Source organism: Pygoscelis adeliae, unplaced genomic scaffold, assembly GCF_000699105.1.
Source record: "Pygoscelis adeliae isolate BGI_AS28 unplaced genomic scaffold, ASM69910v1 Scaffold383, whole genome shotgun sequence".
NCBI lineage: Eukaryota > Metazoa > Chordata > Aves > Sphenisciformes > Spheniscidae > Pygoscelis > Pygoscelis adeliae.
Window position 1 is genome coordinate 1835641 of NW_008824592.1, and position 11578 is coordinate 1847218.

An 11578-nucleotide genomic window follows, 5' to 3' on the forward strand; every position below is an offset into this window, starting at 1 on the left:
AAAAACCAACAATAAAAGAATAGAATATTCTTCGACCTTATCAAGGAAACTCTGAAGTCTGTGAGATTCAGCAAGTGATTCTTGGATGAGTGCACTACTTGCTTTAGTCTGATTCAAAGATTCAATCAGATCCTTATTTTCTAGTATATTGCCTTGTGATGTTGCAAGTGTCTGTAAAAAAAAAAAAGTCATCTATGTTACATTAAAAAAAAAAACCTGTAAAGTAACCATTTTGGAAGCTGTCCTTCTTTCTGGCCCGTACATATTTCTGAATCATTGAATGCATCAAGAGTACTAGAAAGCAGGTGGTTATTCCAAAAACTGAGATGCTATTTTAAAGAAGCATGGAAAATAAAACCCAAGAGCAAACTCCAAAAATCCAGATTGCCAGGTTCTGAAACTTAAGTCGTTAGTAAGCTTTTGAGAATGATTTCTATGATCAGAGTCTTACGCACTAATATCCCCATGGTAAATACAAATTAGGGTATTTTTTCTTCTTCTTAACTACCAATTTAACCTGAAATTGGCTACTTGTAATGACTTACTGCACCCAGTCATGCATAAATTCATTTTCCTTCAAAAACATTCCAATATCCCCTATACAATTTAGTTCTCATTTCCAACTGAGATGAATATTCACAATTACAACAATTTCAGTTTTGTAATCAGAGATCCATTCAAAATCCTTGAGATTATCCTACATTTTACCTGAGTTCTCCTGTGCAAACAATTTCACTTGTAATAAGAAGTGGGAAAAGCTTGAATGATTCACTATTATTTAAGGTTTATTACTAACCTTCAGTAAATACCCTTCAATACAATTTTTTAGTGAGACAACATAAAATTGGCTTCTTGTCAGTTAAGTCAGTTCTGAACAACTACCTGTAGGACAGCATTTCAGGATATTTGGAGGCAGAGATTCACCAGTTAGAATAATAGAATGCACTTAGTTCTCTAGTTGGAAAGAGTTTAGCACAAGATCATCTGTTTTTTCAAGGAGCCCATTTTGCTATGAGGAATCATAGTGTGAGCTATGAGACAGAGACAGCATGTATGTCTTTACTCCAAGGCTTTCGGAAGAAACCAGTACAGTACTTCACATGGAATGCTAATGTTGCTAACTTGAATTTAGCTAGATCACCTACAGCACCGACTGCTTCATTGACAAAGTCCATCTAGCACCTGTCAGTTTCCACTGAGCTTTAGGTTTCTTTCTTCAGAGTCAAAGAATATTCTGATTTCAGTGCTAACAAGAATGCCAAAGTTGAAACGAGCTTCGATGTTAATCCTTGGCCACTTCCTGTTGCAGATATCTTAGGCATCAATTACTTGAAATTTTGCACTTGACAATTTGGATTGGACAAATGTGAAATATTTTGGAGTTCCAAGATCACAAAAAAAGTCTCTTCTAAAAAGTGGACTTTTTTTGTTGCCTCTCTGAACTCTCAGCTTCTGGTAGACACTAAGATGCTAATCAATGATTATCTTTGAGTAAGGAATTTTTCTAGAGAACAAGTTTCTCTCTGCCTGTAAGAGAAATCTGCCTCATCACAGTTTTAAAAAAGGTTTGAGCTTAGTATTTGAGAAGTAATAGGGAGTTTAATAGGGACAGTAAATGTGGAAATTCAAATCACATTAGATAATTATGTGCAAAATTCTAAAATTGAGCTATTAATGGCCAGTCTAATAAAATTCAGTTTATTACTTTTTGATGAATCTGTAAAAACAATTAGCTTATGCTCAAGTCCATTGTGATGGATACTGCAAGTTCTATGTCTCAGCTACAGACTGAGGGTTTTGAGACAGCAGATCAATTTCCCTGCATCTATGACATTTTAGGAGGAAGGAGGATTTGAGGATCCATTCCTATAGGCATGAAGTACAGTTTCTGTGAACTCCACGACAAGACGCAGAAGTCCTCTTCCTTGGAAGCTACCTTTTCTTATAGAGGTGTACAACTGTTTCTGAGCATAATTACTTTCATTAAAAGGTAAACTGAAAATTGAGAATATTCAATTTAAATATGAGAAAGGAAAATGTTAACTATAAAGAATATTACAGTTCATTGCTAATAAGAAACAATTGCGGAGGTTTAAAGTTTGAAATGTCTCTCAACAAATCTTTCCATTTTCTACTGGGAATTTTTCTTTCACCTTTTTTTCCTTTCACAACACAGAATCATTTCTCAACTTGAGAAAGTATCATTTGACATGATTCACAAGCTTAAAACTGTGGCTTTTTTAAAACTCATAATTTGAAAAAGAAATAGTATAATTTTTAACAAAGTTTTCTCTTTTTTAATGCATTAAAATTAATGAAATTTCTAATCAATCTAAACCAGTCTATATCTAGCCCAACAATTCATACATTTAACTTTGACAATGCTTAATGTATTGAAATACTATAGCTTCATGAGATGTACATATTTTATCTACTTTACTTTCCCAACAACCCCAGGCAAATAATGCTTTCATTTTCTCAAATGAAAAATTCTGAGGGCTCATTATTCCAATACTTTCACCATCTTCATTCAAACACATAACAATATGAACACTATCTTATTGATCTAACAGATATAAAAGAAGTAAATTTATTTTACCTCCAAAAGAGATTCCTCCAGTTTAGCTAACTGTATCTTCTTATCTTCTTCTTGTTGTAACAGTTTTGTCTTCTGCTCTTCCAAATCAGGCTTTTCGTGCTTTATTGTTAAAGCCAAAAGCTAAAAAGAAAGGAGATTATTCAACAGGATGAAAAACGCTCTAATATTTCATAATATATATTCATTAATTATATAGCATAATATATACTCATTAATCATATAGCAGTATATAGTCTATATTTTTGAAAGTAGACTTCTGAGGGTTTACTCAGTTGCACCGGACATCCAACAGCTTTAAATCTATGTAGACATCCAGGATATCCTGCAGTGGCAAGTATAACCCAGAAACTACTGTGAACCATGCCCTTGTGTCTAACAGCAGATGCAAGCCAGGTGAGATACTCAAGGACATCTCAAAAGGCACTGGATCATTTTATTGAGGACACTGATTCACACCCTTTTATGCTGAGACCTAAATCTTTGCACCTCAATCTGAATCACACCTGTGTTTAAATGATTGGCAGTCCTCATTAGTGTATATACTGTTATCAGATATAAAAAGAAGTAAGTGATAGAAAGCACAAACTGGAAAGAATGGCAACAAATTTCTTTCCAGCAAGTCTACCAAAAGACAAACCCCTCTCCTGCCAACAAAGAGAGAAAACAAAAACCAAAGGGTTTTTTTCTGTATTTCCACTTAAAGAGGGGGCCAATTCACTTGGTTACATTGTATGATGTCAATTCCCTATCTCCAGTGGAGGGAGGAAATCCATATGGTTATCCATACTTCACATTTTGAATTATATCTTAATTATCAACATCTTATTTACATCCCATTCTAAGCCTCTTATTAGTTTGGGAAAACTTGTTTCGTACAAAATAAATAGGGTTTTTTCTTCCCTTAATTTCTCTCTTTTCTTTTCTTTCTCTCTTCCATCCGTATGCTACAGTTTGCTTCCTAAACATTATAGAAAAAACCTCAAAAGCTACTAGCATTTTGGAGGAAGTAAAATATATAGCTTTTTGGTTTCATTACATTTTTCCTGTACACAAAGTATCTTGATGCTAGCATTACTCTCTAACTAGGACACTGGAGAGCAGTAACAGAAATGTTTCCATGGTACCATAAACGCATCTTGAACAGAAAACAGAAGCTTAGCAATTAATCTGTTGCAACTGAAGTCAATGAGACGGTTTCCATTTTCTCTATTGGACTCACTACTTGGTTCCAAAGTGCATAAAACCAAGATTTTAAAATTGATTATACCATTTATATTTGTGTGCTAGAAAATATCTCCATGACCATTAATGCAAACTGCACCATAGGGCTTCTTCCAGAAGCTGAATGTAGCTATGAACATCCACTATACATACATTGTTTTTGTTCTAAATGCCTACCTGTCCTCTTAAGCCACTTCCAGTTGTGGTAAAGTTTACTTCTGTAACAACAGAAGAAGCATCAGGTGGAATGGAGGGATTTGGGTTCCTTGTCGATAGAAAAAGACGGAACTCTTCATTATAATCTATCATTTTTTCACCTATTTGTATAGCGTAACGGGGTCCTGTAAATAATAAATAGATGTTATACTCACTCTGATTGGAACATTCTAGAATTATCTGAAAATAACAGTATTTGCGTAATACTTTATGACCAATAGATGCAAATATATTTTATAAAATTAATTTATAAATTGTTCGGAAAGAAAAATAAATTTAAAAAATTTAAGGAACATAACCTATCCTGCACTGTTAGACAAAAAAATGCAATAACATAGCACTACTGTAAGAAAGTTACATCGTGAGAATATTTAATACACCAGGGTAGTTTAATTATCCTTACCCAGTACAAAAAGCATAAATCACAAAAAAGTTATTTGAAGTAAAAGTAATACTTTGAAGTCTTCAAACAATGAACAAAACACCACAGAAGATGCACTAAAGAATCCCCCTTTTGTGTAAGAATCCTGTCATAATTTAAACATATTCATTTACATTTCCACATAGGTATACCACTCTATCAAAATACACTAGCCATAATTACATATTGGCTAACTAACATGGTTCAATATTTTCTGAATATGATCCAAAACCATTAGATTTCATCTCTGGATCTGTTACATTTATTTGTAGAAGGTTGATGTTGCTGTACAATAATAATTGTATTAAAATATTACTTTGTTTGATAACTGTTATAGAGAAAGTCTATGAAACTAAAGATGCTGGAATATCTAGTCATTAGATTGAAAGAAAAACATTCCATTAAGAAATATCCCCTAAGTTTGTCTTATTATAAATACATTTAATTTAATCACAGTATGAAAGAAACAATTAATTTATTAAATTTCTGCTGTCACAGTTTCGATCTCTGTTTATATTCCTAGTATTTTGACATTTCTCAATATGCCTGTCACAGAATGAAACTGTATGTATGGCCTCTCACCATCCTCCTTCCACCACAGGTTTCCATTCTAGCAGGGTCAGAAAAGAATAGACTCAAACAATCACATGACTAGAATAAAATTTTGCCTCCTGATACTAAGAGAGAACAAAGAACAGAATTATAAGATGAAAAGTTTCAAAGTGAAAATTTCCTTTCCAGAGAAATTTCTGAGGTGGCACAGTTAGGTGCTTCTCTATTTTTAGCACTAGGAGCAGATCAGAAATGCTCTAAGTATAAATCTCTTGCTAAAACACTGGTAGAGATGAAAATCACATACCAATTTTGCTTCTGTGCCAAGGATCAGAATAAATTTTAGGCCTATGCTGTAAAAACGTCAAACAGAAAATGGAAGCTGTACAAGGACAAATTTATTGTAGTATATATATTCACATTTTTCTTAATGTTTCATTCCAAGTAATGAAAAGATGTACAGTCATCACAAGCAAAATAATGCAGACAGGCCCCCACCTCCACGTTTTGACAAAGAGAAGGAGTGCGCGCTTGCTTATGAAGTGACCGAAAAGATTCAAACAGTGACGCATTCTCCCTTTTCAAAAAACAGCTCCCTAGTTTGGACTTGCACAGACCTAGCATTAACATAGCTCATTAACATGCAAAAGAGGATGCCTGAGTGTTATGAGCAATTTCCCTGAATAAACTGGCATATTTTAATTTAATCTGCTTTCTCCACAGTTCTGCAGACATATTCATCTCTAAATTTGATTCTTTGAGTAAAATCAGTTAAGATGCCTGTAATATTACATCTCTGCTTTCCAAAGTTCAGCAGAAGCTAGTAAAAAAAGGTTGTAAAGATGTTCTACTCAACCTCCTATGGATCCCTGAGGTTATGATCATAACTGTATGGTTATGATCCACTTTGGTGGTGGTATCAACTTTTACCAAGGATAAACAAGCAAGCACATCTGTAATGGAAGAATGTTTTATACTAACATTTTCTTTTTACTAAACAGACTTTGCCTATATAGGAGATAAATGTATCTAAGAACTCTACAGCATTTGCATTTATTTTTACCACGTATTTACATTTAAAGAATTACTGCTGCATCATCCACTATTATATCTAAATATTAGATGAGATGACAGCAAAAAGGAGCCTTGAGCTATTTTCAGTGCCCAAAGTTCATACTGTAAATTACATGCATAGGCTGTGGTACATGCTGAGGAATTAACACTTGAGGCAGAAATCTAATTACTAAGGACAATGTAAATATACTTTAAGTACAATAATTTAGAAAGTATTTAAAACATACGTTGTTGTATTTTTTTAATCCACTCAGTTCTTTTGATATAATTTCAAAATATGCAACATAATTCATCACAATTCATGCTGAGATACTTATATTAGTAGTATTTATCTTTGCTAAAATTTCAACACAATTTTTCATATCAGCCTTTTAAAGCAACTAAATCCAAAGCAGTTATATATAGAGTTATATAGAGTACATTATCTCTCCAAAGCAGAGATATTGTAAAATGTGATTTTTGGTTTTTTTGCTTTCATTGTATCAGTTAGGGAGACTCCTTTCACCGAATTCCACAATTTTGCTGACATCTATGACCCCCCCATTCCAAAGTCACATCAGGGACAGACCTGTGTGCCTTCTTTAGTTTCAGACAAATGAAAGAGAAACAGCAACGTCAACATTCTAAAACTCTGATTTCTAACTGCACAACCAGTTGGGTAATTTCTGGTCTATTTAAGGCCCAAGTTCCCAAGTAAAACTATGTGTTTGAAATTATCACTAGAAATTAACTTATTTAAATTGTGAAGAGTTGATAAAAACACTTTATTCTAATTCCAGTCAAAAAATCTTTAAATACTTTTCAGTATTTTTCCACTTACTAAACAAGAACGTATCTCCAACATATTTCAGGCACTGAAGTGTTAGCAGCAGGTTAATGTTAAAGAGGAAAAAACTACACAATACTCATGTTTTCAGAAAAATTGAGTTTTATATGATATTTATAGATCTAACCTACAAAAGCTTTGAGTAAGCATTTGTAAAGATCTTGGTCATTTACCTTGAGCAACAAGATCTCTTCTTAGCAACGGGTAAAGTACAGGCTCCACTCCATCCATTTCCTGTATAATAAGTGTTTTCCCAAATCTCACTGCCAGCTCAAGAGCAGTTAGGAAGTTGGTGTCCTGGGCAAATAAAAATAAATTCATTTGATTAATGTTTTTTTGAAATATTAACACTTCGGAATGAAGGAAGGCATTATACCGGGAATCTAAATCTAAAAATCAGTACTATAGCTGAAAAATTCTATTGCAAGCATCATATGATATTTCAGGGCTTAGCCAGAAGTGTTTAATTTAAATAAGTTTCATCTATTCAGCTATTTACATACAGGCAACCTATTTTACATGCCTAGCTCTCCAAGTGCTGCACCAGATGAGAGCAGGTCTACCATAGGTCTTGTGTCACGTCTGTCAGGCACACCTGGAAGTCCTGGCTAGTTAACACTATGTCTCAAAACTGAATCAAGACCTAAGGACAGGATTCACATTGATATTAAGATAACTAAATGCAGTCTCTTGCTTGTAGGTGTCTAAACATGCATGTGGTGTTTAAGATTCCATTACAGTCAATGGAGATCCTAGACAATGCAGACAGCAGAGCCTAAAAAGTAATCAAGTCAATCATCTAGCAGGGGAAGCATTCAATTACCCAAAGATATTATCAGAGAGTATCTAAAAGGCCTGCACAGAGCTGGCAGGGATCTGTGGAAGACCTACATTCCGTTGAAGGAATATCTTGAGGCCAGGTGGGGTTCAATGAGGGACTTTTGAATGGCACTAGATGCCTGCCTGTGTGTGTGCAACTGAGCCAAGCCTCGCCACCCATGTAAACAGTGACGTGTAGACAACTAATCTTAGGTACCTTAACCTCAAAATAAATCCAACCTACTATTTCCAATGTAGATAATACAACACAAAAATCACAGGGAAGACATGTATACACACTCCTGAAATCCATTTAACTGCAACCAAGAATACAAAAGACCTTTCTGTTTACAAATTTTTTACTATCTCCCTCTGAGCAGGAAATACTGATAATCTTGGAGAGGGCAGCACAAAGAGGCAAACTTGTAGAAGTAATACTAGATGTTGACCCTCCAATTTTAAATACTCTGATCACCTCCTTGAATAAACAAATTTTCAGTACCACATAAGAATCATGGTAACCTAGAACTCTGAGAAATCATATGCTTCATGGAATATAACCCCATTTTTGGTGATTGCTATCACATCACTTTAAAAACTGCTCTCTAAAATCTGGAATAGAGCAAGCTCAAGCAGAACAGAATTGTAAGACCAAGAGTAAATACTGCACCTGTTGGTTAATAACTTCCAAACGTGATTCCTTCAAATGTGTCTTCAACCATTCAGTAGCCCGGAAAGAAGGGTCTATCAAAAATGGGCAAACTTTGCTCTAGGGGGAAAAAAAAAAAAAAATATTTTTACTGAAATCTATTCTGTTTAAGAAGAAAATTGAATGGAGTCCTTTTTTATTTCCCCAAACTAATGGTACAGTCATTTTAAAATCCTTTTCATTAACAAACTGTTTAAAGAAACAGTAACAGTCTAATAACAATATTACAATAAACAACAGTAGAATGCATTTTATGTCTTTTATTTTATTCCTTTTTTTTTTAAAAAAAAAAAGCACCCAAAATCAAAATTCTCAGGTGTTTGTCCTGCTAAAGTTAGGCAGTTCTTCACCTTATCTTAAAAACAGGAGTCTCTATTCAATGAGTATAATCTACAGCTTTTGTTATTCACAACTGCTTTGAAACTAACAAGAAGAGTTATTATTTTTCCTTTTTCTTCCTGTAGTGGGCAAAGGTACAGTACTTCTGGTTTTGGACCTCAATGCATTTTAGAAAGAATAATGAATATAAGAATTTTGCAGGCATAAAGATACAAATAGCATTTTACTCATAATCACAAACAAAACCAGATCTCAAACTTGCAAACACTACAATGTAGAACGTTTTGGTGATATTGCCTAGTGACATGTATACTGAAAAGACAGCAGGTTTTCATTTTAATAAAAGTTATTAATATGTGGTTGCTGTATCAGTACTGTGCAAAGCTTTACTATTTTACTATATTATATAAAGATATGTTATGCTATACACATTGCTTTCTAAATGTTGAGACTATAACCACTGATATACTAATTATGTAAGTACTCAGATGGTCACATGGTCATGACATAATGGTCACAACAGAGTGACCACAGAGATGGTAGTAAGTAGGATAAGTGAAAAGAGACCTATTCATAGTTGACATATGTATTTAAGATTTCACAGAAATACAGAATGGTTGAGATTGGAGGGGACCTCTGGAGGTCGTCTTGTCCAAACCCCCTGCTTCAGCAGGGCTACCTATAGCTGATGGCCCAGGACAATGTCCAGATGGCTTTTGAGTATCTCCAGGGATGGAGACTCCACCACTTCCCTGGACAACCTCTGCCAGTGCTCAGTCACCCTAACAGTAAAAAAGTGTTCCCTGATGTTCAGATGGAGCCTCCTGTGTTTCAGTTTGTGCCCACTGGCTCTTGTCCAGTCACTGGGCACCTCTGAAAAGAGCCTGGCTCAATCTTCCTTGCACCCTCCCTTCAGGTATTTATAGACATTGATAAGATCCCTCCTGAGCCTTCTCTTCTCCAGGCTCAACAGTCCCAGCTCTCCCACCCTTTCCTCATAGGAGAGATGCTCCACTGCCTTAATCATCTTTGTGGCCTTTCACCGGACTCTCTCCAGTACATCCATGTCTCTCTTGTACTGAGGAGCACTCAATTTTACACAGGACTCCAGGTGTGGCCTCACCAGTGCTGAGTAGAGGGGAAGGATCACCTCCCCTGACCTGCTACCAATACTTTGCCTAAAGCAGCCCAGGATACCATTAGCCTTCTTTTCGGCAAGGGCCCGTTACTGGCTCATGTTCAACCCAGTGTCCACCAGGACCCCCAGGTCCTTTTCTGCAAAACCGCTTTGCAGCTGGGTGGCCTCCAGCACGTGTTGGTACATGGGGTTGTTCTTCCCCAGGTCCAGGACTTTGCAATTCCCCTTGTTGAACTTCATGAGGTTCCTGCCAGCCCATTTCTACAGCCTGCCAAAGACCCTCTGGGCAGCAGCTTGACCCTCTAGTGTATCAGTCACTCCTCCCAGTTTTGTGTCATCAGCAAACTTGCTGAGGGTTTAAACATGTATTTTCAGCAATTCTCTGATTCAATCTGATAGAAGAACACTTTCAGGTTTTGGGTTTTTTTAGATTCTGAGTTCTACTATTCCAAACTGAGTAACTACACAGATCTCAAACTGAAAGACAAGGAAACACGGACAATATCCAAGCATCAAAAGATGATGAGCACAAAAGCTTGCAAACTGTACTGTAGGTGACATTGGTAAAATACCATGTCCAATTCCAGTTTTAAAAGGATGCTGAAAAAAACTATACACAAAGAAAATTATTTGAGCTGAGGGAGGGCTTGAAAAAGCTCTTTGCACACAGTGAGATTTTTAAGAGTTCAATCTATTCAACTAAGGAAAAAGATGAAAATAAGACTTGATTATAGCATATAAGTAGCTTTACAGGTACAAAATGGTATTTATTGAAGAGCTTTTTAATCAAACTGAGAAAGGAATAACTAGATCTAATATCAAGATGATAAAGCAAAATAAATTTAAATTGGAGAAAAGGCTGTAACTGATTTGAGAGAATCATCAATCATCCAAGCAAACTACCTGTGGCAAATAGGCAGATTCTCCTCATTGCATAAATATTTACTTTCTAGCAGATCTAATAAATGGCTACATTATAACTACATATTATGTAAATAATTGTGCAATGGCATATGTATATTTATTATATATTTATATATAACTATATGATAAAACTGAATCATGATTATAAGCATAGTATTTATTATCATTCTTTTCTGAAGTATTATTAGCTACTGGCCTTAAGTGAATGGCATTTTGTATCACGGACCTGATCAGATGAAATCTGAGGGTTTAAAATCTAGATGTTTTGAAAGGTATCTGCATATAGTCTTTTCCTTTTTCTGAGAAAAAGAAGTATTAGAAATGATATCTCAAAGTGAACATAGATAGGACATTACATTTCACTGATTGTATTGGTGTTAATGATTATTCACACTTTCAGCCTGAATAGACTGATACCAGGTTTTGTCTGTTAAATATCTGGAAGAAAATTGTAAAAGCAAAAAAGAAAAACATATATTTCCTTTAACTGTTTTTTTCCTTTTGATACAGAAAATCCAGAGTTACATAAGTATTTGTTTCTCTGTGTGTTCTGTGGTGCTAATAAAATAACACAAATAGTTCAAAATTCCAGAAAGATACCATGTTACTGAAATTTGTAGAAATTGAAATACTTTCAAGACAAGACAAAAAACCAAATTTACCTGCAAGATGACAAGAGCGTTTTCTATTGAAAGGTCATCTGAAGGTAAACCTTCACTTTTCCAAACTAACTCCTCACT

At 34.9% G+C, this 11578-nt stretch overlaps 1 protein-coding gene across 1 annotated transcript in view; it reads right to left on the reverse strand.

The window, feature by feature from the left end:
* Window positions 1-11578, reverse strand: part of DYNC2H1 (dynein, cytoplasmic 2, heavy chain 1) — a 191267-nt gene that overhangs the window by 109931 nt on the left and 69758 nt on the right. The window contains 6 exon segments of the mRNA XM_009322273.1: window positions 37-171; window positions 2600-2719; window positions 3998-4161; window positions 7083-7206; window positions 8399-8497; window positions 11501-11578. Coding sequence (XP_009320548.1) covers window positions 37-171; window positions 2600-2719; window positions 3998-4161; window positions 7083-7206; window positions 8399-8497; window positions 11501-11578 — 720 coding nt within the window.